This window comes from Peromyscus eremicus, chromosome 13, assembly GCF_949786415.1.
Source record: "Peromyscus eremicus chromosome 13, PerEre_H2_v1, whole genome shotgun sequence".
Taxonomy (NCBI): domain Eukaryota; kingdom Metazoa; phylum Chordata; class Mammalia; order Rodentia; family Cricetidae; genus Peromyscus; species Peromyscus eremicus.
In genome coordinates, this window is record NC_081429.1 from 24,493,341 (window position 1) to 24,521,082 (window position 27,742).

At 42.4% G+C, this 27,742-nt stretch overlaps 1 protein-coding gene across 6 annotated transcripts in view; it reads left to right on the plus strand.

Moving 5' to 3' along the window:
• Positions 1-27,742, plus strand: part of Epb41l3 (erythrocyte membrane protein band 4.1 like 3) — a 145,408-nt gene that overhangs the window by 85,951 nt on the left and 31,715 nt on the right. For all 6 annotated transcript variants that reach the window (XM_059278630.1, XM_059278629.1, XM_059278633.1 and 3 more), the window contains exons 4-11: positions 7,426-7,530; positions 8,374-8,416; positions 12,207-12,282; positions 14,702-14,920; positions 15,573-15,660; positions 20,354-20,506; positions 25,046-25,143; positions 26,358-26,533. In XM_059278630.1, the coding sequence (XP_059134613.1) occupies positions 7,426-7,530; positions 8,374-8,416; positions 12,207-12,282; positions 14,702-14,920; positions 15,573-15,660; positions 20,354-20,506; positions 25,046-25,143; positions 26,358-26,533 (958 nt within the window). The remainder of the gene's footprint in view (positions 1-7,425; positions 7,531-8,373; positions 8,417-12,206; positions 12,283-14,701; positions 14,921-15,572; positions 15,661-20,353; positions 20,507-25,045; positions 25,144-26,357; positions 26,534-27,742) is intronic.

Below are 27,742 nucleotides of genomic sequence, written 5' to 3' on the forward strand. Positions count from 1 at the left end.
ATGCACAAAATGAGCATTGCAGTCACCAAAGAGGGGAATGACTGTGAGTGAGTGAGGCCCTGTGGTGCAGAGGTTTCTTCTGGTTCCCTAGTAGACGAAAGGGCACAAAAGCATCAATTTCCCTGAACGTCTTCAATGTTGTTGCTCTAAATACTTTTATATTAACATGTGGCTTGTGCTGAGCCACTATAGGTGTGGTTTGTTTGGTTTTTGTCTGTGTTTTTTATTTGGGGGTGGGTGGGTGGTGGTGGTGTTTCACTTTCAGTGTGGTTGTGTGCAGAAGTGTAAAAACACACTCTCTGAGGACATGCACACCTAATGCGACTCCCGGTCCCTGCACTGAGAATTAGGTGTTGTTGGTCAGCCCATGCTCTCACACCGAAACTGTTCTCCTCATTTCTGCTTGGATTGAGCCACTTCCGGTGTATAGCTGCAGCCCGGCTCCTAAAGCAAAAGATGCCATCTGACTTGACAAACGTCTCTAATTTCAGGTTTGGCCTTTTGGGGAAAGAGCCTCACTCACACTGATTCCTTGCTCTTGGAGACTAAGTGCAACTTTGTGTTACTGTTTTTTCACCCTTCATCTCAGGCGCAAATTAAGGAATTATTTCCAGGGGCTCCAAGGTAGAGAAATCATCTTTTCCGAGAAAGCACCGCCCACCGAGGGGAGCTGTCCCTCCTTTGCTCTTTGTTCGCTGTGGAGTGGGGTTGTTCTGTCAATCATTTCGGTCACCTGCTAGGAACAACATTTATGCTCCTGGTCAATTAGAAAAGAGATCATCACACTGATTATCCTGCCTGCACTCATTCGTCAGTCAAATATCAGGGTCTGCGGTGAAAGCCTTTTTGTAAGTGCTGGGCTTGTAACTCAGTGGTAGAACACTGGCCTGGTTACCCAGCATGCACGGGGCCCTGGGTTTCATCTCCGGCACTCTGGCAAAATCAGTCTGCATTTTTGGTATGGGAAGGAAAATGTCTCCTTATGTAGCAAAACTCAGAAAATTTGTAAAACTTTTGTAACTGTCATACACACATTTTAAGAATAGCTTTAAATGCAAGTGTTTTGTGGGCTTTTGCCAGGGTTTGAGGGCTCCCAATTGTACCACAGTACTATAGCATCCAGTTACTTGACCCATCATTTCTTGAGAACATTGTTTTTGTTTTGTTTTGTTTTGTTTTGTTTTGAGGAAATTTGTTGGGAAGGGATGTTGTTGCATTTTAAGTGTAAATGCAGAGGTGAGTCAGTTTTCCTCATAATGTAGCAGTGAGTAGTGATAGAAGAGGCGCTAAAGGAACCGATCAGACATAGATTGTGTTGGTCTTGATAAGCGGGGGCCGTTACTGTGCGAGAAAGGTCACAAGGCCCGACAAAACCCATTATCCGAGCAGAGTTTTATTAGAAGGGGGAGGGGAGGGACAGAAGAGAGCGTGCGTGGCCAGGCCTATTGGGAAGACAGGTGAGGAAGAGAGAGAGATGGGGGAGGAAGAGAGAGCAGAAGAGAGGGGAGGAGTCTGTGACCGGCTTTTTAAGGATTCCCCTGCACGTGTGCATGTGGGCTTACGGAGCTACACCACGCATGCGCAGATTGCGTGACCACACGGCAGGCATTGCACAATCACACAGCTTATGGATTACATAGGATGTGAGGCCCCTTGCTTGGCTACTGAACTGTGAGTGTGCGGTCATATAGCTGGAGGAGTGGCCAGAATCCTAACACATTTAATTTGAAAAAAACAATGTGCTTTTTTTTTTTGTTTCATGAAAGTTAAAATTGCTTTAGAATCCTTTTGTTTGAGAATTTCTAAACTAGGAACCTGATTTAACTTACCATGCGCCTTTCATCTAGGAAGCTTTAAATTTTTAATTTAATTGTCCTGTGGGGAGGCACAGTCACTAGGATGTTCCTCTAAGAACATAACATCTGCTTCCCCAGGTGACATCATGGGGAGTTCTGTATGTGGACAAGGAATGCCTTGAGTGAGTCACAACTGACTTAACTCACAAGGAACCACGAGCATCAAAACTTTTTCTTAGCCAGTTATAACTCGTCCATTCATCTGTAAGATATTGTTCTTTAAATTTTACTCATTTGACTCAAAGTAGCTACTTGTACCCTGTATCCATTTGTTTTCTCATTGCTGTGACAGCTCAAGTGAGAACAGGTTGACTTGGAAAGGGAAGATGTGTCTTGGTTCACAGTTTGAGCCGAAGGAGGCACGGTAACAAGAATGCAGGCTGACTGGCCACACTGAGTCCGCAGCCAACAAGCAGATATGGATGCTAGTGCTCAACTCTCATTCTCCATTTTATTCTGTCCAGGACCCTAGGACATGGAATGATGCCCCCCATGTTCAGGCTGTACCCTCTCTCCTTTTATAAATCTCTCTATAAATGCTCTCACAGACGTGTCCCAAGATTTGTCTCCAACATGATTCTAAGTCCCATCAAGTTGACATTAAGCATCACACACCCCAGTCTCATGACAAAGCACCTGCATTTAATCACTTAATGATAAGCATGTCTCTGAGAGCTAGAACATAGAATGTAACTTCTCTAAAAATCCTCATGTATTCAGCTTTAGCTATATATTTACAAGTCGGGGTTCAAATGAGAAGAAATCCCCGCCCCCCAGCATAGTCTAGGGTACTTTGTTCCCAACTACTGGTGCTTTAGAGGACATTGTGGAAATTTTAGGTGTAAAGCCTTGCTGGAGGAAGTATATGACTAGGGGCAGGCTTTGAGAAGGTATAGCCTCACCACACCTCTAGTTGTCTCTCTGTGTTTCCTGTGTACAGATGAGATGTGATCTCTCAGTTTCCTGCTTCTGCCAGTATGCGTCTCCAGACATTAAGGACACCTACACCCCTGGATCTATAAGCCAAAACAAATACTTCCTTAGTTACCATTGATTATGATAGTCTATCACAGCAACAGAAATCTACCTAGTGCGTAAGTCCATCCAGATGTCAATAAGTAGAAAGAGTTGACTCCAGGTTGAATAATTTGCTAGACAGAAAAATCTGAGTTAACAAGACTAAGAGTTCTTCAGATCAGGAAGAGTTCCAGAGAAGCTGCAGTTCTGGCCTAGAAAACTAGCTTGAAGTCAGGCCCCAGCTCTCCCCATTAGCAGCTTCTTTGTCATCAAATTTTTGAGGTGCCAGAGCTCCATGGCCCAGATGTTTTAAATCCAGTAGTTAGCCATCAGCCACAGGAGGTGAGGTGCAGCCTGAATCCCATCCTCACCTTATGCCATGAAGTCTTTTGCCCAAGGACAAGAAAATGGAGAAATAACAAACATTCCAGAACCACTCAAGTATCTGGTGGCCTTGATGACACTTAGTAGAGAGGGATGTCATTGTTTCCAGGCCATAGAGTCTATAGCAGATGCTCAGCACCTGGTTTAAAGATTTTTAAGGCCAGGAAACAAAATATCACTGTGAGGGAAGGACCACTATTAGCAAAATATGTTCAAAATATTCAATAAGAAAAGATGTAGAGCATTCTGGAGAGAGCTATGAGTCATTAACATAAATCAGTTATGACAGCCAGGGAAGGAAGAAGACAATCAGGCCATCTGCACTTGAGCTAATCTGTGTCACCTGTTAGGTCAAAGCAAGAACACCTCAGAAGACAGGTTACTGCAGAGATTGCCCTGGTGGATGACGTACTCAGAAAGGACCCCTCATTTGCAAGGTGGCTGTAGTCTGTTGGGTCAGGCATTATAGAAGGCAGGATCATCCAAAACCTCGAACAGAAGTGCTGTGGAATGTAGATGTAACTGTCTTATTAAATAAGAAACATAGAGCCAAATGCAGAGTTAAAAGCCCAAGAGGTCAGAGCAGTAGCTAAGAGCTGAGACTAAAACTGCCTTCTTACCACCCGCTGCCACTGCCATCCTTCCTCTGAGAAAGAGACCTACTTCCTGTGTGTCTGTCTTTTTATTGACTTTCTGTTCTGCCTTCTCATGGCTTGTAAACCCAACCACATGACCTCCTCATCATTGCCTGTCTACACAGACCTCCAGGTCTCTATGATTGGTATTGAGATCAAAGGCGTGTGTCTCTATGCTGGTGGTGTCCTTGAACACACAGAGTTCTGCCTGTCATGTGATCGGGATTGAGGGCATGTGTTACCACTGCCAGACTTCTGTGATGGCTTGCTATTAGCTCTGACCCCCAGGCACTTTTATTTATTAACATACAAAAAAAATCACATTTCAGCACAAATAAAATATATCACCATAGTGGGATAATGCTCTTATACACTGTAAAGATTTGTCACTCAAATTGGTTTAATAAAACACTGATAAGCCAGTAGCCAGGCAGGAAGTATAGGCAGTGTGACCAAACTAAGAATGCTGGGAGAGGAAGGGCAGAGTCAGGAGTCACCAGCCAGACTTGGAGCAACATGAGAATGTTGTACTGAGAAAAGGTACCAAGCCACGTGGCTAAACCTAGATAAGAATTATGGGTTAATTTAAGCATAAGAGCTAGTTAGTAATAAGCCTGAGCTACCGGCCAAGCATTTACAAGAAACATTAAGTCTCTTAGTCAATTATTTGGGAAGCAACTGCTGGGTATTAGGAGTTGCTGGCTGGACACAGAAACATCCACCTCCACAGAAGGTTTTATATTTATTTTGTTTTGCTATTTACTCACCAAGGAAGAATTTTGACAGTCACTGATAAAAGTTTATGGGTATTGTGTGTACACATAAACAATGTATATTGGATAGTAAACACATAACTGTTTACTATCAAGGCATGTTAATAATGCTGCTTATTGGGACCACCAGGTGTTATATACTCCTGTAGAAAACATGCACAGTAAGAGATTCTGTGTGTTATATCATTGTCAGGCACTGCCCTGTAACGATGGTTACATTCATGGAATGTGTCATGTGTGAGACTTCTCAACCAAGTTTGAATTGTTTATTTTAATGTCAGTCATCCCAAAGAAGTAGGCAATACCATACCCATTTTACCAAAGACAATGCTAAGGCTCATAGCTGCAAGGGACATATGGAAGATTCAGCCCAGGTTTCTTTCTTTTTTTTTTTTTTTTCTGATTCTGAAGTGCTGCCAGGAGTTATTATCATAGTGCTGGTCCTTTCGTCCAACTTCTCTACACCTCTGTTCTATACTCTAAGCAGGACATAGGCATTGGAACAACCAGTGTTAATATGCAAACTTCACGATGTTTCAATCGTGATTCAGAAATACTGTGATTTATAAATAAAAGATTTAAACCACCTAGCAACATTTCCTCTCTCACATTTTCTGAGCAGTGTGTTGCAGTTTGATAAAAAGTCATTTATTTTCTTACTTCATGGAATACACCATTGCTTATGTAGCTTGCCATTATTTCCACTGTACTTCCCCATTATACAGTTATCCTGTATTTCCTCAAACATTCATGCTTTTGAAGGAATGAGTAATCACCTTTCAGGATAATTACAAAGGCATAGTAACATTCTCCACTCACAGGTCTTTGCAAGCTTATTATTTTGTCATGGACGTAGTTTATCAATTTCATTTTTATCTCATTGTCAATATGTTAAATCTCAAAGATAAATATACTTAACATATTGCATATGAAATATCAATGCCACAGAACAGGAAAGTAATTTAGCTTAATTGTTGGCAGTTAATACATTGCAGACTCCAAGGCTGAGTTTAAAGGCCTTTGAAGCATTAGATAAAAATTGATGGGAAGTTAACCCAGTGAATCCACCTGATGCATATTTTCCCCAGTTGATTAACTTTTCCCCCTTTCTCCAGATGATGGCTTGAGGATTCAAAACATAGCAGGTACATCTGCACCATACATTTCTATGACCTAACCGTAATCTTATAACTTAATGAATATTTTGTTATATTTGTCTTGCTGTGTTCATGGGTATTTCTTCTTAAAGAAGTTAAGAGGATTTTGAATACTGAGGAAAATAACCTATGGGACTTGAGTAAAGATTGGAATAGAGTTTGAAGTGTTAAGACATGGGTTAGTGGCTAGTGAGTCTTTCCCAGGCTTGGAGTCTTAACATTCAGAGAGCTGAATCCGGATGTTCTGAGCATGGCATTGTAAGTGCTGTGTATTGTAGCATAAATTTTAATTGGTCTTCATAAAAACCCAGAGTCAGATATCTGGGTAAATGTTGAAAGATTAGAGAAGTAAAGGCACAAGCCACAGCCACTTCTTACCTCTACGAATCCTCAGACTGAAAGGGCCGAGCTCCTGTCTCCTCCTGCTTTATATTACTGTCTCTGCCCAGCCATATCACTTCCTGTTTCCCCCTCCCAAGTGCTAGGATTAAAGGCATGTGCCTCCCAAGTACTGAGGTCAAAGGCATGAGATCCCAAGTGCTGAGATTAAAAATGAGTGCCACCACTGCCTGGCCTTAGTGACTAGCTTCGCACTCTGGTCTCCAGGCAAGCTTTATTTGTTAGGGCACAAACAAAATATCATCACAGGGTACTCTCTTCCATCCTCGGACTCTTTATATCTCACAGAGTATTTGACACTAAGATCACATTCTTTCTCCAGCTTCTTCTACATAAGAATCATCCCCCAGTCACCAGTCCTTTCCTGGTGACACTATTGACATTTGGTTTTTTGTTTTGTTTTTTTTTTTTGTATATTCATTTGTAGAGATAGCTTTATAGGATGAGAATCACTTTGTGTGTGTGTGTGTGTGTGTGTGTGTGTGTGTGTGTGTGTGTGTGTGCATTCATATGTGGAGGTACATAGGCATGGTTCCGGGTGTCAAGGCCGGAAATCCACCTCAGCTGTCTTCACCGCTTTGTACCTTATGTTCTGGTACAGGGAATATTAATTATTTGTCTCATTTGTGTGACAAAGGCAGCTTAAAAGGGAGAGAGGCTCATTTTGGCTCCCAGTTTGAGGGTACCGGTTATTGTGGTGGAGAAAACATGGCATCCGGAGCTCGAAGAAGCTGGTTGCTTTGTATCCACACTTGGAAAGCCAAGAGTGGCGAATGCTCATGCCAAAGTCACTTTTCCTCTTCCCTTTCACTCAGAGTTTAGAACCCGCAGCCTCGATGACTGTAACACATGCAATCCTTCGCAGGTGTGCTCAGAGGCTCATCTAATCTCCGTAAATCCTCACGGGAATGACCAGAAGCTCCTGCCCTAGGTGGATCTCCATCCTGTCTGCACGGTGATTAGTATGAGCCATTGTTCAGCATCTCCCCCCAGAACCTGGAAGTCATTGATTGGCTAGGCTTGCCAGATGGAGAGCTCTGGAGATCCCCTTGTCTCCATCTGACTCCAAACTGGGGGTTACAGACACGCCCCGCTGTGTCCATCACTCAGTGACCAGTTTCAGCAATCCGCGTTCTACACTTTGCCCTGTTTCATTTCGGTCTCCTGGGTGTGCTGACTTGCTCTCCTGTCCTGTTTTGCACAGAAGCGCTCCCGAGGACAAGTGCTGTTTGACAAAGTGTGTGAGCATCTGAACCTGCTCGAAAAAGATTACTTTGGTCTGACGTACCGAGACGCCGAGAATCAGAAGGTGATTGTGTATTACTGTACAGAAGTGACCTGAAAATAAACAAACATATTGTGTTCTCTCTGTATACCCTCTGCCCCATGCTTACACACCTTTGGGTCCTTAAATGTCATTAATCTCCCTTTTCCCTCATGAAGAAAACCTTGGCAGCTTCCTGTATCATTGAATGTTTTTGAGACAGTAGGTCAGTCTCAGTTTTCATCCTTGAGATTTAGTGCTAGGGAAACATTGGATACAGGACTTTTCCTCATAGTTAAACCAATTTCTTGAGCCCATGAGAACCAAATATTTCGATTCCTATATGGAAAACTTACTCATACCCCCAAATTCTGTGAAGAAATTAGGATAACATTTGCTGTCCAGTATATTAGGCAACGTCAATGCTTAAGTCAACATTACTAGATGTTTGCACCCAGGCTGATGGCACCTGTTCAGGGCTTTATCCCACAACTAAGCAAGAAAGAAGGGAATTGTTTCCATTTGCAGATGCTAAAACGTAAGGTGTGAGAGTATGTTCATATGAATCACTTATTTTTATTGTACACAAGTCAAGAATATTCCTACTGAAGTGATAGGCAATGTTGGACTTCATTATTAAACATCTGACTTTTCCCAGGAGAAGAATTGTAGCGGACATTAATTATAAATGCGTGTGTCTCCTTATTTAGTATTTGTGCCCTCACATGGCTCGATGGGAGGTCACCAGATGTTTGGGAAGAGCCACAGTGGAGAGGGCCCATCCCATGACAGTTCCCTCCTGGTACATAGAGGACTTGTCTGTGTCCAATCATCAGATTAGATTTTACTCTTCTTTGATTCAAATTCACACTGTCGTTTCTTTTTCAGAATTGGTTGGACCCTGCTAAGGAAATTAAAAAACAGATTCGAAGTAAGTTCCTTTGGATTCTCTGATGTGGTGTGGTGACAGTGTTTGGGGCGGGGGGGGCGTTGCATGAACTGATGACCCACACTCATGTGGCTCCTATGAAGAAGAAATGCCTCGAAGATAGACTGTAAGCTGAAATTTGATCTGACACATCACTCTGGCTCCAATAGGACCTGTTTTTGTCATCACAGCTCAGAAATTAAAATGACTTTGACAGGTGACCTGTTCTTTGCCTGTACACAGATGTGAAATGCAATGTAATCGAGTTTTGCTGCACTCACCACTTAATCATTCAAAGTTCCAGACTTAATTATTCATTTAAAACTGTTTCCAATGTACAGAAGTCACACTAAAGTTAACTGTTTGATGGTTTTGAAAGTGAGTAACAAATCAGTTGCCTATTGTGGTTGCCACCTTTTCCTTATTTCCTAAAGACAAAAGATGTACATTTCTACTAGGCTTGGTGGCACATGTTTGCAAATCCCCGCCTTGAGGCCGAGGCAGGAGGATCACAAGTTCAAAGACATAGAACATGATCAACAACAACAAAAAAGTGTGTTTCCTGAATGACAAGATGATTCCATGAGCATATCACAAAATTGGAGTATAAATATCTAATAACATTAAGCAGGTTGCTAAATCTATTGATTAGATGCAAATTAATGAGACATTGCTTTCCCCTTATTTCATAAGTTTAATATTTTCTTAAATAAACTTTACAGGGAAGTACATGCCATACTGGTAGAGTGAGATCCTTCTGAGAATGAGGATCAAGCTGATGAGCACAGTTACAGATTTATGTAAACTCCGACACTGGAGATTTTGTTCTTAGGAAAGCGTTCCTGTTCACGTGTTTTATACATCCACGCAGATGATAAAACCTCACAGTCTATTACATAATGTGAATAGTATATTCATAATAAGGTAATTTATGATACATAAGAAGAATATGATATATAGTAATTTATGACATAAAAACACTGTAGAGTTTTAAGACTTGTCAGGCATTGAAGATTAAGATGAGAAACTTTTCATAAGTCAGTTTTTTGTTCATCAAAAGTTTCTAATTTGAAATACTGCAGGGTGTACAGGAATCTTTCCATCAGTGTGTTGGAGCTCTTTGACTTCCTGTTTCCCACTAGGCCATCCTCTGAGCAGAGTCAGGGCTGTCTGCTCTTATGCATAAGCCCCTCTTCCCAGACAGTTTGTTGTTTCTCCCTACCCCACCCCCACTCCGGCTCTCCCCTCTCTCTAAATTTCACTTTCTCATTAAAAGGTCACATTTCACTGGCTTTTTGTTTTGGACCTTGATTGGTGTGTAGATTTTATTATTGTCTCCTTAAAATTTCAGCTTGTTCGAAAATGCCATGAAAGACTTGGTAGTGTTTCCAGAAAAAGTTAAGAATGTGACCCCTTTGTAATAGCGGTCATCATGGGGATACTGCACATTCACCTCCCATAGTAGGACCACAAGGGTGGTCATCGTGATGACACTACACACACATACACATACACACACTCACGCACGCGTGTGCGCACACGCTACACACACATACACACACACACACACACACACACACACACACACACACACACACACACCTCCCATAGTAGGAACACAAGGGTGCTTACCAAAACCAAAGGTCCAACACAATATTCCAAGTCTCAGGAACGCAAATCTCTGGGAATAAAGCTTGGAAACATTTTGTTTTTCCAAACAGCTCTAGTACATTTAGGCTCACTGTCATTTGCAAAATTGATTTGTAGGATGAGCGTTTTGTACGGAAAGGCATTGCTTATTCTTTCTACTGGTTAGTTTCCGACTTTGAATTCTCACTCTGAGTTTATTATAAAATGGTTTAATTATACCGCAGGACTTGTCATTGAAATCACTGAAAGGCTCACCTGGAGTGGATGAAAGTTAGGAAAGTGCAGTGAGTCTTCTTCCCTTAAGCAATCCATTAGAAAAATGATCACTAAAATATATTTGAATGACAGATAATTTATGGCTTATAGTTCTTAAAGCCTGTGTTGCCTTCATATCTCGAATGTCTTGAAAATGGCATTAAGTACCTAGTAATAGCTGGCTAGGTGCTAACTCTTTGGCATGTAGAATCTAAGTGTGAGGTCGATGGTAGTTCTGGAGAATAAACTAGGAGGTGTAAGTGGAGCTGTGATGTTGGTGACAGAAATGTAGAAACTAACAAAGCCCAGTATTGCCACATGTGCCAGAGCAGAGCTAGGAAATGTGCCCAGTGGTGTTCCTTTGTCCAGAGTGTTTGGGAATGGCTTGTGGAGCACATGGAGTTCCCAAGAGTCATTTCACAGGCAAAGGGGGCGTCGGAGGAGGAGGAGGAAGATGTGTAGAGGACGGACAAATAAGAGCTGTTCCGGGGGTCACAGAAACAGGGAATAAGAGCAAGCCTGTGGCACAAATGGAAGGAAACATCTGAGGAACTTTCTAGGAGCTTTAGAGGTGATAATAAAGAACCTCTAGTGTAGTTGTTGACTGGAGGAAACGATACAGCATCACAGGAGAAGGAATGCCCAGGATCTGATAAATCACTGTATTTCCAAGCCGAGAGAAATAAACAAGGTAAATAGGAAAAAAGAAGACTATGTCTTTAAAAAAAAAAAAAGTACAGAAAAGGAGAAAATGAGTGTGTTGATGCTGTCATTCAGTTACTGAAATACCGAGCTTGGTGTGCAAGGTACTATCTCACACTGTAATAAGATAACCCGAGAGAGTCAACATAAAGGAGAAATGGTTTGTTTTAGCCCACAGTTCTGTGATCACTTGGCTCATTTGCCTTTTGGGCCTGTGACTGGGCAGCGCCTTGCGGCAGGGCGAGGGTGACACTGGAAAGCTGCCAGGACTGAGGGGGTACTCACTTTATAACAGCGTCCCTCCTTTAACTCCCACAAAGCTATGAGTCTATACATGGAATAATCTGTTCACGAAATTAGAGCTGTCAGTATCCAGTCACATCCCAAAGGTCCCACTCAAGCACAACCTCCGTGAGGACCAAGCCTTCCACATGCGTTTTTAGGGAACATAGTAAATCCAGACCATAGCACTTAGGAAACTTGGGTAATGCTCTAAAGCTAGACATTTATAAATAGTGCAGAGAATGGAGTAGCTAACATCTGCCTGACCCTTTCTATGCTGGAGAGAACTTAAAAGATGCCATGGGCAAAACATGATACAATATAAGGAAAAAAAAAAAAAAGACCCCTGTGAGCCCTGGGTGGGGACTAAGTGGCCTCTGTTCGATGCATCAGAACGTTTTTTGAGCAAGAAAGGAATCTTCAGCAGCCACCAGAATATTGAAAGCAGTATTCACTACAACAAACCTTTCCCATAAAGTAAATACATGTTCACTGGTCCCTTGACATTTATTGTAATGGGAATTAACCTGCAATAACAGAGCAGAGAGGACCTAGGAGACAGGAGTTCTGTCTGTACTGTTGGCATGTGAGCCGTCAGGAGAGTCGTAGCAGTAAATCTAGCCAGTTCCAGTTATCAGATGCAGGATTACCCCCCAAACCCCCCCCCCGTCATTTGCTGCCCTCCCCCTTTGCCAGAGGCTTATTCTCGATCATTAGAAAAGGAGAAAATTTGGTGAATTTCCTTGCTTTTAAAAAGTGCCAGTAAATAACTTGACTGAGGACAAGACTTGAAATTATCTATACAGTCCAGTTAACAGTGATCAAAAGGTGTCTGATGTTAATGCCTGGAGTTGATCCCAAGTTGATTGCTAAGGATTTGTTCTGATGTGTCCTATCCCTACAGGTGGTGCTTGGCATTTTTCATTTAATGTGAAGTTTTACCCACCAGACCCTGCCCAGCTATCAGAAGATATCACCAGGTATTTGAAAGTTGGCTATGGGAACAGTAGGCGCGTTGGGAGGGCCATGCATCTCTTGAGTGCTCCAGGGAAGAGTATGCATCCATCTGGTCGCCTTACAGTCATCGTCTCTCCAATGGCAAGCCAGAGGCAGCTGAAAGAGTGCAAACCTAAAATGCCAGGAGTTGCCAGATGCTACCTCGTCACAGTTGAATCCCCAGTGATAGGCTGACCCTCCTGGGAAAACATTCAGAATTGAGACACAGTCACCCATCCACCACAGCCGAACTGGATGGGATTCAGCCATAAATGATAGAGCAACACTGAGTGGTCCTGCTTTAAAACTTAATTGCAAATATCTTTATATGCTTATGCTCTGTATGTAACCAACCTGATACTTCATAGCGGTTTAGCAATCAGAGAGAGAGAGAGAGAGAGACTGAGAGAGAGGGAAGGGGAAGCATGAATAAATTTAAGAGTTTACTTTCTTTCATGTGTACATAAAAAATGGAAATGATGGATTTGTTTTCTGGAAAGAGGATACTACGCAAAAGACCTAACATACAAATATTCCAGTTTGGTGGTTGAGCTTAGAGCACGAAAAGGGATTCCCTTGACAAAACTACACGATGTAACTTAGTCTGTTCTTGCTCCTGTCCCCAAATACCTCAGACTGTGGTTTACAAATAGAAATTCACTTGAGGCATTCTGGAGACTGGGTGTTCAAGACAAGGACGCTGGTGTGGGCATTCCGATGAGGGTCTCTTCCAGAGTGGCAGATTGCCAGCTTATTACAGAGAGTTGCCCTGTAGCCTGTTTAAAACCACTGATTGCATTTATGAAGGCTCTACACTCATGATCTGATCGCCTCTCAAAAGGCCCCGCCTCCCGGCCCATCACACTGGGCGAGGCTAGCATTTCCACTTTTGGATTCAGGGCTGGAAGCCGGGACACAACCAACCAGGACCACCATTCTCCATTCACATACCTTGGTGGATGTTCCCACCTTGTGCTTTGGAAGCCCCATCCCTCACTGTGTTTGGTAGTGAGGTTATGTCCAGAGTGACTTAGTCCTGTGTGTGCATTTTCTATGTAAGTCTCATACCTTTTTTTTTTAAGGATTTTCAAAGAAAATAAGTTATTTAAAACAGTGTCCTCCACTTACTGCATTGAAAAATACTTTTACCAAAATCTTTGAGAAGAGTTGATTATTAGTTTCAGGGAATTTCTTTTATATTTGCAAGAAATCGGGGAAAATTTATACTTTGTCTATATAAAGACACTTCTGCTCAGGACTAAATAATTAGTTATGACTAATTTTGTGGTTATAGACCCTAAATGTGCTTGGACTCATAAATTCATGCACAGTGCCTGTCTACTGCGTAGTATCTGTAGAACCTGTGGGGTATGTAAGAACTCTGATATGTGAGTTACATAGACTTCTCATCTGTCTGTGGCCAGGCTTGCCTCCTGGAGGACTGCAGACTCCTCTCTCACATGGAGAGTCGTTGACTACATCCGTCAAAACCTGTGGGTGTCAGCACTTACCCTCAGGGGTTTATCTGTTAATCTTTATTTAATTCTTTTTATTTTATTTTATTTTTAATCTATGAATCTTAAACAGAAGATAGAGCAATTGCTGATGTAGTTATTTTATGATGTCATGGCAGAATTATGTTAAAAAATGTTTTTATATTTCTCCCATTTAAAACTATTCACCTATAATGACAAGAGTCCCAGATTTTAAAGTAGGAGATTTTTATAGAATTTGTAGCAGCTAAATTCCTGGAAGATATCACACACACACATACATACACACACACACACACACACACACACACACACACACACACACACAAGAATTAAAAGAGTAGAAATCATTTGTTCTTAGAAACGCAGCCACTGAGACTAGAGAAAGGACAGCTGTTGGGTTATCTGAGGTCAGCTTGGTCATATGGCAAGACCTGTCATCTAGATCCTAGATTGAGCCCTCCCTGAAGACCTCGTGGTGTCTGGCGGTTTTACATAAGAACATCCTTGTATGTGACAGGTCACCCCAGCTAATTGTGAGGGTGTGAAATACTAGGAAAACACCTCTTTCAATGTCTCACTCTGCGCTTGATTGATAAAGCCTTGTTTTTCTGTGAAAAATTCCTTCTTCTAGGTTCCCTAAATACTATTTGTAGCCCCGTAATTTCTTCTTCTATAGACTGATTATAGTTGAGGTCCTTTTAAAAGTATGCAAGTATATTCTTAAAGAGGTTACTGGCCTGGGAGAAATTGTTTATGAATATTAAATGCTCTCCTTTTTTTAATTCCTCAGAAATCTCGTGCATGAATGTAATGTTTTTAGACCATGTTCACGCTGTCCTGCCCCCTTCCAACTCCTGTAACTGCGTGCTAATGCCAGCTTTCTCTTTGTCCTTTCGGCCCCTGGAAGGTACTACCTCTGCTTACAGCTGCGAGATGACATCGTCTCTGGAAGGCTGCCCTGTTCCTTCGTGACTCTTGCCCTGCTGGGCTCCTACACGGTACAGTCAGAACTCGGGGACTACGATCCCGACGAGTGTGGGAGTGACTACATCAGTGAGTTCCGCTTTGCACCGAACCACACGAAAGAACTGGAGGATAAAGTGGTCGAGCTTCACAAGAGCCACAGGTTGGTGCGGAAAGCCGGTGTGCATGCGTTCCGTCAGGTCTCCAGCCCAGCTCTGATGCCAGGGGGCTGAGGGTGGGGCAGAGGCCGCACACGGTTAAAATGGTGGTTTAGGTAAATTTCCTCTCAGAGCATCCAGGCACCCTTTGGTGGGTGTTCCTACAAAGCTGTCTGCCTCGTGATTGTTTTCCCGTGGAGATGCTAAGACTCTCTTACCCGCCGTGCTTGGGCACAGACGTGTTTCAGATGTCAGAGGTTTTCAGACTATTGGATAGTTATATAATGTAGTAACATCTGTTTGGGATGAAGCTGAGAATCTAAATAGGAAATTTCATTTATGTTTCATAAACCCCTAATGTGCATGACTTCCAGGTGACGTTATACAATGTTTTTAGAATGCCTTGAGCATTGTATCAATACTTTAAAAGATGCAGTTTTTGGAGCATTTCAGCTCTAGAATTTTTGAATTAGGGATGCTCAAACCTGTATCTGCTGGTTTCCCAATGAAGACTTTCTTACACAATAGGAGGGAAGGAAGCCCTACGAGATAAGGGGAAAGCAACTGACTGGCATGCAGGAGCAAACCTGGCTAGCTGCTTTCCATTTTCAGTTCTAATTGATTGGAAAAGTTTAACACTTACTTTTCTCTAATCAGAGGAATGACGCCAGCGGAAGCAGAGATGCATTTCTTGGAAAATGCCAAAAAACTCTCCATGTACGGGGTAGATTTACATCATGCCAAGGTATGCATTTTCACACCCTAGTGTACTTGATATACATCATGCCAAGGTGTGCATTTTCAAACCCTTGTCTACTTTACTTTGTTATTGCCACAAGCTGGAATTTGTACTTCATTTTATGTAAATGAATACTTCTATGCTTCAAACCAGTGTGCCTTTGAAACCCTGTTCCATATTAAAAACAAATAGTACTCGTCTTTACAGGGAGGTTGGTACCCTTCATGGCTCAGACTTGCATTCCTGCCATGGCTAAGCCTCATGGAAGACAGCGAAAGATGAAATCTCTGTTGCCTGTTGATTCTACAGTAAACTTAACCCTGACTTAGGAGCCCTAGCTCACCCTGCCTTCCCTGACACAAATGTATCTCCCACCCTGTGCTGACATGTGCTCCTTGTGCCCCTAGTACCCTGCTTCTGCCCTTTCCCTGAACATAACCTCCTCTCTTTCTCTGGACAGTCCCGCTCTTGTCTGTCTGTCTGTCTGAACTTGGCCAATTGTCCAACACCAAGTGTTACAACTGTTACGTGTCACATACTGTTTTAGCTCGTTTTAAAGCCCCACTGAGCATTCAGTGAGTTTGTGTTAAATTTAAAGAATTCTATATCTAAGGTTTAATCTCTGACATATATAACCAGTGCTTTGAAATAAGATTTCATTAAAAATACAACAGCAAAGAGCAACCATTCAGGGGAAGGATTGCCTTACTGACCAGTAATGGGTGCAGTGTTTGAGATGCATCTTGGGAAGGAAGAAGTTGGGATTAAACCGCAGGAGGGTTTGGATGGTGATAGGAGATAGAGTAGTTTTGACTCCGTGTCATGCTTTTTCTAGAATCTCCTTCTCAGCATTGAGAGGATGAGCCCATGACTACATGTCTACTATTTAGACAGCTGTGAGCAAACATACTGTTAAAATACAGGGAAGCACTTGAAACATTTATCAACAAAATATGTGAAATCTCTTGGGACTCTAGCGATGGAATCTTGTATTTGAGCCTTGTTCAAAAGGTCAGTCCTTAAAGATCATGAGTAGTTTCTTCTGGCTGACGCTGACAAGATAATATCAGTCCCGTGTAGGAATAAGGATTCAACCTCTGATAGATGTCCCCAATTTCATAGTCTGGAACTCCAAAGAATGTGTGATTGCAGGCTTCCAAGGAAGCAAGTCTCTTTCAAAGCCCATTTCGAGGCCTAGAGATAAAGGGATTCCAACTGGCCAAGTTCAAGGAAATATCTCAACACTCTGATAAACAAAAAGAAGGAAGTCTGGGCTCTCTGTTTAAGACCTGTTGATAAGTGGGGGGGCTCTTGAGTTGACTTTGGGGGAGCAAGGCAAATCTGTAGTGAGATTGGACAGGAAAATGGTAGACATCTGGATTGGATGGGTGATGTCTATGTGGATTGATTGGTGATATCTTTGGATCACCCTGAGCATTACAGAGGACAAGCACTTCTAAGTAACATGTACTAGTAAGATGTCTATGAGCATGGGCGGGGCTCCCGCCAGGGGTATGCCAATATATTAAAAGCCAAGCTCCTTGACATGTGTGTGTGATCACAGCAGTAGGTTCCTGTTTCACTCATTTTTTTTTTCAACATTATGCCAGATAAACCTTTGGGTAATGATTTCAAAATAAAACTAAGGACATACAGTGAGATTGTATTTTAAATCCTCTTCATGTTTTCTCTATTTGGCTAAAAGGTGAAGAAATGAACATGAAAAGATAATCTGAGTGAATGTGGCCTGACTTTTGTGTTATGTCACGCGCTGTGATTCATTTACTACCCAGAAATAAAGATTAGTGCATCTTTTGGGGAAGTGCAACTCAGGATGTATCATTGCTACCAGGAAGAACCAAGCCACTTATCCTCACGCGCGTTACCTACTGAACTCAAATAGATGGCTGCTTTTTATTTAATAATATGATTTGAAATTACGCCAATTAAAAATAATGAATTACGGAAGTAGAATGCAGCCTGTTATAGGATTTTATCTGGATATTAAGTATAACAAATGACTCGGTTATAGACTTCATCTTCTCATGAAGGCGCGCTCCATCATTTCAAGAAGGAAATTGACTGAATTAAATTAGTGCTAATTTCTGGTCATCAATGACATGCTTCTCTTGTGTGGATGGCCTGAGTGTCTTTGAGCTTAAAATCCCCTTAAACATCCTGGATTGCAATCTTGGACTCCAGAGCTCATCATAAAGAATAAATACCCGTATTTGATGGTGATCTTGTATTTGGGAAACCTAAACGATTTGTTTTCTCTTAGGAAATCTGTATGTAGTTATTTGTCAATATCCATCTTACTAGGTTTTGTCAAAGTTCTTTATTGGATGTAAGATTATAAGGGGTGGGTGTGTGTGTGTGTGTGTGTGTGTGTGTGTGTGTGTGTGTGTTCCTATCAGATGTCCTATGTACGAAATATTGAAGGACAGTGTAGTTTAACAGTGACCCTGAATGGAGAGAAGGGCTATGTATGGTGATATATGTCACCTGAGCACTCTAGCGGCAAAGGCAGCAAGATCGAGAGTTTGAGATCACCAGAGCTCCATAGCAAGATCTCAGGAGCCTGTAGTTTGATGGTAGAGCAAAGCCCCAGGTTAAATCCTCGATGCTGCAAGAAAACATAAATACATGAATTAAAAGGAATTAAAGCAATAACAGAACACTTTGCCCTCATCAGGACAGGTGAATGCACCCCAGGTCTGTCTACCATGCCAGCAGAGGAGGCATGTGAAGGCCATCATAGAGAAATACCCTAAGAAGGACAATGGAAACTTTAATATCAAGGATCCTTGAGATTATCTCGACCTGTGGCTATGGCAGAAATTTTGATACAGAAATATCTTTTGTTGTTGTAGTTAGTGAGCTACAGACTTCATATTTTCATGTTTCACTGACCTTTGCTTTCAACACACATATTGACTTTGATACCTGCTGGGCAGCCCCTGTGCTGGGCCATTTACAAAGACGAAACTAAGTGCAGTTCTAGCCAGCTAGGTCTCCAGGGAAAGGGAGCTGAAGGGAGACTTGGTCTCAACACCACTGGCTAACAGATGTGGAGGTGATAAGGGTGGCTTAGGGAGCCACACACAGTGAATGCACAGGAAGAAGAGGGATGGGCCTTCCCTTAACTTCTTCGTGAAGGGCACTTTTTTCTTTATGTTCAATGACAGAACAAGTGGTGAGAAAATAGACAATTGTAGCTGAAATTATCCTGTTCCTGCCCGGCTCCTGCGGCCCTCAGACCCAAGTAAACACACAGAGACTTATATTATTTACAAACTGTATAGCCTAATGGCTCGGGCTTCTTGCTAGCTGTCCTTATATCTTAAATTAACCCATTTCTATTAATCTATAAGTTGCCACGTGGCTCGTGGCTTACTGGTATCTTAACATGTTGCTTCTCATCACGGCAGCTGGCAGCGTCTCCCTGCCTCAGACTTCCACCTCCCAGAATTCTCCTCCCTCTTTGTCTAGCCTATACTTCCTGCCTGGCTACTGGCCAATCAGCACTGTATTTATAAACCAATCAGAGCAACACATTCAGAGCATACAGAACATCCCGCAGCAGATAATAGTGGAAATGGTTTTAATATCCTTTTCTTCTTTGGACAAAGGTATAAAATTGTTTATATCCAAAGAAAGTGACTCAAAGAGCAGCTGTTGGAACAGCCTCCTCCTGGCCTATCTATGTATGTTCCAAGACAGTCCCCTCCGAGTGGCCATAGGAACAGACTGGCTGGTTCTCAAAGATCAATACCAGTGACTTTGGGGGCATCAGATTATAAGTTCTTAAGCTGTCCCTTCAAACTAAAGTCCCCACCAGTAGGGTTTTTTTCCCTCATTTTATTGTAATATAAAATCCTGACTTCAAATCATTTCACCTCATGCAATAAGTTAGTATCAAATAGAGTATGTTTGGAAGTAAAAATATTTGAATTTAAACTATTGTTTGTTTGTTTTTTTCAAAATTTAATGTTTTCAAGTGAAAGGTTTTTTTACTCTGGAAACATCCAGCTCGTTTGCTCATGGTGAGGTCATAGAAAGCTCCTGCCACATAAGAGAATGAGGTTCCCCTGTGTGGTTATTTCATTGTCCCCTCTACACTTCTCTGGTGCTACACAGTGACTCCAAGCTGGCAGGCCTAAGCCAACTACCAGACAGAATCCTACATGTCACTTCCTGAGCGGGACCTGCTTGTGACGCTTCCTGTGCACCTCACATACATCCTGATGCCGTCCAGTCTCTTTTCCTTCAAAGCCACCACAGATGTCCGTCGTACAGATTTCGGTGGATAAAACATTCAAAGGGGACAGACGTCACAATGACATCTCTTAAACCTGGGTGCTGGGTGACTCCATGCCTCAGAATTTCATGGTGAAGACTGTACATGTGTGTGCACACTCTGTGTGTGTGTGTGTGTGTGTGTGTGTGTGTGAAACTCTGTGTGCAGTATTAGTGCTATAAGTCTCATATACTCGGGAGAACTGATTTAACTTCAGCAGCCCTCCATAGTGAAAAATACCATCATTAAAATGCTATTATGTAGTAGTGCTGTTTTAAAAAATCGCAGCAGTATTTTTCATATTTAAATTAGTCAATTATAACTTCTGTCACAGAGTCCTAAATCTTGTACCTGCAGAAAATGGAAATAAGTGAAATACTGCTCCATTGTTTCTTCCAGGATTCAGAAGGAGTAGAAATTATGTTAGGAGTCTGTGCAAGTGGTCTGTTGATATACCGTGACCGGCTTCGAATAAACAGATTTGCTTGGCCCAAGGTCCTAAAAATTTCATATAAACGGAACAACTTTTACATTAAAATCCGGCCAGGAGAGGTAAGTACACCCCTTATTTTCATAGGCTTTGAGAGGAAAGGTCCTAAGTGCAAGCAGAAATATAAACGATGTGCTTGTGAGTTCCAAGCATTGTGGGACGTGGCAAATTATGTCTAAATGCCTCTGAGAATTTGTTGTAGGTTCCTCCAGTAATTAGTAACAAAATGTTACCTTCTTTTTAGGTTATTCAGATTTTTTTAACCGACTGCATATATTAACTGTGAAAGAACTTGTAAAATCATATTTTAATGTAGCATCAAGATTCCTGCCTCATTTTTTAATATTCCACATTGTGGTGAGGAGCTGTCTTCCCCTGTGTCCTCTTAACAATTCCACTCCTCATTTTGTTCTCATAAATCTGGCTACTCAAGTCAGCAGCTTCAAGATAACATGCTTTAAGGTACAAGAAACATTGGAGCAGAGTTCTGAATGTGAATTATGTAGTTTTTCTTTAAATTAGAGAAACTAATGATAAGAATTGTTAATACTCTTTAAGCAACAGTCTACACAATGGACTTACATCTTCCTTGTTGATTTGTACATAGTAAGCTATAAATGCCTGCTCCCTGACACACACTTAGGAGAAAATTAATAAATACCTAAAATTTCTAGTGGGTGTGGTTAGTATATTCAAGGCTGTCAAACCTCAAAGATCCCTATTCATTTATGTTTCTGAAGTTCCTGGCATAATACAAGAGTTGTCTCTCTTAAGATTTTACCTCTCCACTGGAGTTTCTGGGTGGAAAATCATTTATAAAAATTAAAATATAAGGCTGGAGAAATGGCTCTATGATCAAGAGCACTTGTTGCCTGTGTAGAGGACCCAGATTCGATTACTAACACAAACATCTGTAACTCCAGTTCCAGGAAATCTGATACCATCTTCCAGAAGTCTCCTTGGGCGCCAGTCATGAAAATGGTGCACAGACATACATGCAGACAAAACACTCATTCATAGGAAATAAATTTTTAAAAAGTTTAAAAATGAAAATATAGGGCAATAATCACATTTAATGTAAATATAAAACCATAATTATCTATAATGGCACAATAAGTATTTCACATATTTATACCTGAAATTGTGTTTTAAAATATTGTTCTGAAATGAATGTACATTCATTTGAATGCAATGAAAACTTCAGTGAATGTGTTTCTTCTCAGACAGTAGGTTGAGCATTAGAAGTAGATAAATATTACCTGCTCTTTCTCTTAAGGCAATTTCCATTTATTTTCCATTGAGCAGAGAAACAGTGAGCACCTGAAGCTGTAATACCATGTTACACACAAAATGGTGTCCTGTAGATGTGGAGTGAGCAGTGTGTTACACATGAGATGGTGTCCTGTAGATGTGGAGTGAGCAGTGTGTTACACATGAGATGGTGTCCTGTAGATGTGGAGTGAGCAGTGTGTTACACACGAGATGGTCTCCTGTAGATGTGGTGTGAGCAGTGTGTTACACACGAGTTGGTGTCCTGTAGATGTGGAGTGAGCAGTGTGTTACACACGAGATGGTGTCCTGTAGATGTGGAGTGAGCAGTGCTGGGGGATGTAGGAAGGGAGAGCTGGTGACGTGAACTAACAGACAGCTGTGGTCCGTGGAAGGTTTAAAAAAAGACATAACACACAGGATAAATACTTTGCATTCATAAATTTCATAATGAAATCCAACTACACAGTGTGGCAGCATGATAGGACCCAAGTGGCTCAGGGGCTGTGAGAAGAGAATGGAGGGAACAGGTTTGTGGGAAGGTTCTGGGCAGAACTGGTAAGTTTTGGAGCAGAGTGGGGATGGGGTAAAGGGAGACATTTCCTTTTACTTCCCAGAGAGAGGTTTCTGTTCCCATAAGTGAAACTGATTTTGAATGTGAGGGGAAGGTTAGGGAAATTTTTCAGAAAATAATCAAGATTGAAATTCTTTCAACACAGGTCCACTCCTTGCTCTTCGGTTTCTCTTAGTTAAAATTATTAACAGTTTGCCATGTTTTAGCATTAAATTTTAAGAATCATAAAGGGGAAATAAGGTCAGAGACATCATGAAATAAAGGTCTTTTTGAAAGTATCAAAATGACTCAATCACTTGGTAGGCTTGTTGGGGTAAAAGTCAGACTTTAAGGATTAGTTTTTGCACAGTAGACAATAAATAGTTACCAGCTGTATACGACTTATTGAAGACCTTAGGCATGGCATAAATTTCCCAAAGACCAGAAAGGGTTCAAAAGGAGGCCCTAATAACATCAGTTCAAGAGAGGGGCCAGCAGAAGAGCAATGTAGGGAGAAGCAGACAGACAGCCACGGACATTAGGGACTAAGCGCCACGTGACACAAGTCTCTCCAGAAAGTGATCCACTAATTGTGTTGTGGCCTACACAGAGGGCATGCAGAATGTGGACCAAGGAAAAGTGTGTGATGAACATGTGTAAGAGTTGGGAAGCATTAGGGGCACTGTGGGGGGCCAGCCCCTAGTTTTTCCCCCAGGGTACCCTTGAGCAGGGAGAAGTGAGAAGTATGTAGATAGCACTATGGAGGAGAGGGACCGTTAGAAACACAGGATAGCCTCAGGAGGGCCTGGGTCAAAACCCACCAGCCCCTTCTGTCTCTTCTAAAGGGCTATTTATAGAAATGCCAAGTGGTGGCGCAAAAGACCTCCCCCTAGCACAAGCCAAGTGCAGATCCTTCCAAATACCTGGTAACCAACATGGTCAGGCCATCCCCTACTGCAACCCTGCTGTGTAAAGCAAACTCAGATCTCACTAGGAAGCTTTTGTGGGCTCCCACAGAGTACCTGCCATGGTGCATTAAGGTGAGTGTTAGTGAGCTATCAGAGGTAGCAGAGGATAGTTCCTTGTTGTAAAGTACAGAAGAGGGGTGAGTAAGGGTTTGGTCCTGGCAGAAACAGGTGCAAAGGAACTTGTATCCCTTGTACTCATATTTGAGTTAAAAGGTGGCAGGTGGCAGGTAGCAGGTAAGCTCTGCAGGTACTAACCAGAGCGGGGAGAACATCGGTAGACTGGGGGCCTCTCATCCTGTGCTAAGGGCAGCAGAAAGCTGATCTGTTCCCACTAATGAGCAGCTAGAAGTGGAGAGAGGAGTGGGGCTTTCCAGAGGCTGGAAGGGGGAACTGGGTTGGAAAGAAGATGGCTACCGGATAAGGCTGCCCTTGGTAGGAGGAGGAGTGTCCAGTGCTCTGCAGCTCGGTTGGTGAATAGAGTTGACAATGAATCTGACATTTCAAAACACATAGTAGGGATGATTTGGAATATTCCCAACATTAAATCATGCACACCTTTGAGGTGGCACGTAGGCCCAACGTCCCTGATCTGGTCATCGTGTTGCATGTCCTCTGAAATTCCACGATATACTCCAGAAATAGGTGCAATTATTATATGACCGTAAAAAAATTGGAAATTTTTGAGCAAGAGGAGAGAAATTCCTCCCTGCATCTTGTACAGAGAATGAGCTGACTCGACAGCCCCTGGCCTGGGCACAGGCGTCCTGCTCTGAGATGTTAGATGCAGGACTAAAAGTATTTAGTCAACAGCCACAGTACTTACTGGGACCTTCGGACCACAGCAGTTTTTCCGACTACCGCTGCAGGAGTGGCCGAAGCAAGTATGAAACCAGGGAAGACAACTTCTGACTTTTTTCCCAGTTCCCCCAGTTCCTTCAGCAAACAGGAAAAAGAGGTCGACGGGAATCATATCTCACGAGCATGCTTATGGGATTCCCTCACCTTGGTGCTTTGCCACATGAATTTCGTTGGCTGTTGATATCAACAGTCCAGTTGTTCTGCGCTCTTTGGATTAAGCCTTTATGTGTAAGGGGGCCCTCTGCTGGCCTGAGGTACGATGCCTGCATACACCGGAAGCTGGCTGTATAGCTGTAATGATACTAGAGCATGATGCAGAAGGACAGATATTTCATCTTGAAAGCTTAAAGGACCGACAGAGGATCATCTGAAGATTCTCAACAAGTTGGGAAATGTGAACATGTGCTCTGCCAGTCTGTGGTGTATAATATAGAGAGGTGTTAGCAGTCAGTACTGTAAAACAGACGGGGCACCTCAGCAATATCAAAGCGTCGACTATGGAGAAAGGATACATATTTCCACGCAGGCACTAGGAGGAAATGTTATTCCTATGTCTGCAGTAGATTATTTCTACATCTGTGTTAATTTCTGAGCATTTTAGTTCAAGCCCTCCCACCACTGACAAAACCTGCAAACAAAACTTAGTGAGATTGAGATGCACTGATCTCTGGAGGGAATCCACGTGTCTTCCTGATTTGAGTCTAGATTTGGTAAGATGGATGTTTGCACAGAATGTTGACAGCCAACCACACTTCAAGCATTTTAAGGTGATAGATTAAAAAATTGTTTAAAAATGGGTGGATTCCTAGTGTGAATTCTGCACATAACAGCCGACTCAGTAAGTAACAAAAAGAATTAGGATGGGCTGTAAGTCTGTAAATTATTGGCAGAGATTTTTATTTATAAAATACCCAACTGAACTTTAATCTTTCCTGTGTTTTTTAATTTTTTAGTTCGAACAGTTTGAAAGCACCATTGGGTTCAAATTGCCGAACCACCGAGCTGCCAAGCGCCTCTGGAAAGTGTGTGTGGAGCACCATACATTTTTCAGGTAGGGAGTGAATATCTGGGTTTCTTCCTAACAAAATTTTGAACTCTTGGGGCCACTTGTACTAGGGAAGAAAAAGTTGTAAAGGAAAACATCGTGGACCCTTTCTAGTCCTGTAATCACAATGATCACTCTTTCTCCTCTTTGTCCCTCTGTCTTTCCCCTGTGGGGTGGGGGGGTCTACAACACAGGTGCATGCATGTCACTGTACACGTAGAGGTCAAAGGACAGCCTTGGCTATCCGTCCTCACCTCCCACTGTGTTTAAGACAGGGTCTGTGGTTCACTGCTGCCTACACTAGGCTGGACCCCCTGTCTGTACTTCCATGTCCCTGTAGACATGCTTGTATTACAGGATCTACCCTGCCCAGGTTTAAGTGGGTACTGGGGACCCGAACTCAGGTTCTCATGCTTGTGTGGCATCCCCCTTCGTTTCTGTTTTGAGACACAGCCTCACTATACAGTGCAAGCTGTCCTGAGGCTCCCAGTCCTCCTCCCTCACTCTCCTGAGAGCTGGGATCCTAGGCCTATGCTCCCATACCCAGCTCACGCCATGCTCCCTGATAGAAACCCTCAAAGGACATCTGACTAAATCTCAAGAATTTTCCTTAATGTATCTTGTATCATCCATTCTTGACCTATCTTTATTATCGTGTGTTTTCATCATTTTATTTCATAGTTTTCAAGTATCCTGTCTGTTCCTTGCATGTGTGTGTGTGTGTGTGTGTGTGTGTGTGTGTGTGTGTGTGTGTGTATTGGAAACAAGGTTTCCCATAGCCCAGGTTGACCTTGAACTTTCTATGTAGCTGAGGATGACCTTGAACTTCTGATCCTTCTGTCTCCATCTCCTAAATGCTAAGTTTACTGGCATGTACCAACATATCCAACTTAATATTTCTTGTATCTTTTTTTTTTTTTTTTTTTTGTAGTGCTAGTGATAGAAGCCAAGGTCTTGGCATGCTAGGCAAGCATTCTACCACCAAGCTATATCCCCTGAATATTCCTCTCTCTCTCTTCTGCCCAACCCCCCATTTTGCTTCAACTTCTGTATAACATCTCTACTTAATACATATTGTTTCCTAAAATTAAAAATGAAAATCAGATTCATTTAACCACACATGTATTGAACTTTTAGCACAGAAAGCAAAGCAATCGGCTTTAAACACTACCTGGGCATGACTTAATTTTTCTGGTGTCTTTTTTTTTTAATGCCTTCAGACTATTGCTACCAGAAGCACCTCCAAAGAAATTCCTGACCTTGGGCTCCAAGTTCCGTTACAGCGGCAGAACTCAGGCGCAAACAAGAAGAGCCAGCGCATTGATAGACCGCCCGGCGCCTTACTTCGAACGCTCATCCAGCAAACGTTACACCATGTCTCGCAGCTTGGACGGAGGTAGGCATTGCTAACTGGCTCTCCCTAACTCTACAGCAGGGCATGTGAAATGACCGTGGGCTTTGGGTAAACTCTGAGAAATGACGTCATGTGGATCTGAGCAGCTGAATGGCAGGTTTTGAACATTCTCATCTCCAAAAACTATCTGTGTCAGTCTTGTTTTACTGTGAGTTTATGTTGGGGTATGTCAGTACTTGGGGGATCTTGTCTTTAGCAGACTGGATCTTGGGGAAGACGTCTTCATTCTAAATACAGGACTCACACACCCTAGAGTTCAGTTCTCGTCCAGGCAGGTTTTTAAGGAGTAACAGGAAGAAAACTATAAGTTAAAAATACATCTCTGTTTCTGAAAATTAGAGAGAATGAAAATTATCAGTCAGCTTGTGATAGGTGGGAGAAACCATGGCTGTAGCAAATGACCCTGTCTACTCTCTGGTCAAACAGGTGCAGCCAGAGATGACCCGTCAGCTCACCTAAGGGTGAGCTTAACCTTGAGTTTCCAGTAGGGGTGGTTTTGTCCACAGTTTGTGACATTATCCTTCACAGCACAGAGCTATGCTTTCTGCTCCAGATCATGCCAGCAGTAGTGGCACTTAGGACCTGGTTGTGGGCATCTAATTCAGCACCTGGCCCTGGATTGGCTGATTCATGGAAGACTCATCCTGAATGAATAAAGAATTAGACAATTCTGAAAGGTGTGCACAATTTTAATAGGGAAACCTAAATGAAAAGGGAAAAATTAGATTGCCTGGGGCCCTCTTTACCCACCTGTTTTTTTCAGCCGCTCCTAATTGGGTCTCAGCTCCCCTCCATCCATCCCCCACATCCCCTGATTAAGAAGCAGCCATGCTTGTACTGTGAGTGCTGTGCTGTATATATTGCTACAGGTATAGAAACAATACTCATCTAGACACATAGGAAAATGCGCACTAACGCCCAGGCTGTGTGGCCCTCGGTTTTAGTCATGTGAAAATGGACATAAGACCTTCTTCAACACGGTTGTTATGGAGAGCAAAGATGATGTATGGGAAGCATTCTTGGTGTTGATAAAATTGTCACTATAATCACACTGATAATCATTCTTAGAGGCTTTGTAGGCTGGCCAGACATTAATTACAATCAGCCTTCATATTCGAAGGTCCTGACTCTATGGTCAACCAAATGTAAATTGACAATGTGGGTTGAAAATATGAGAGACTCCAGGGTGGG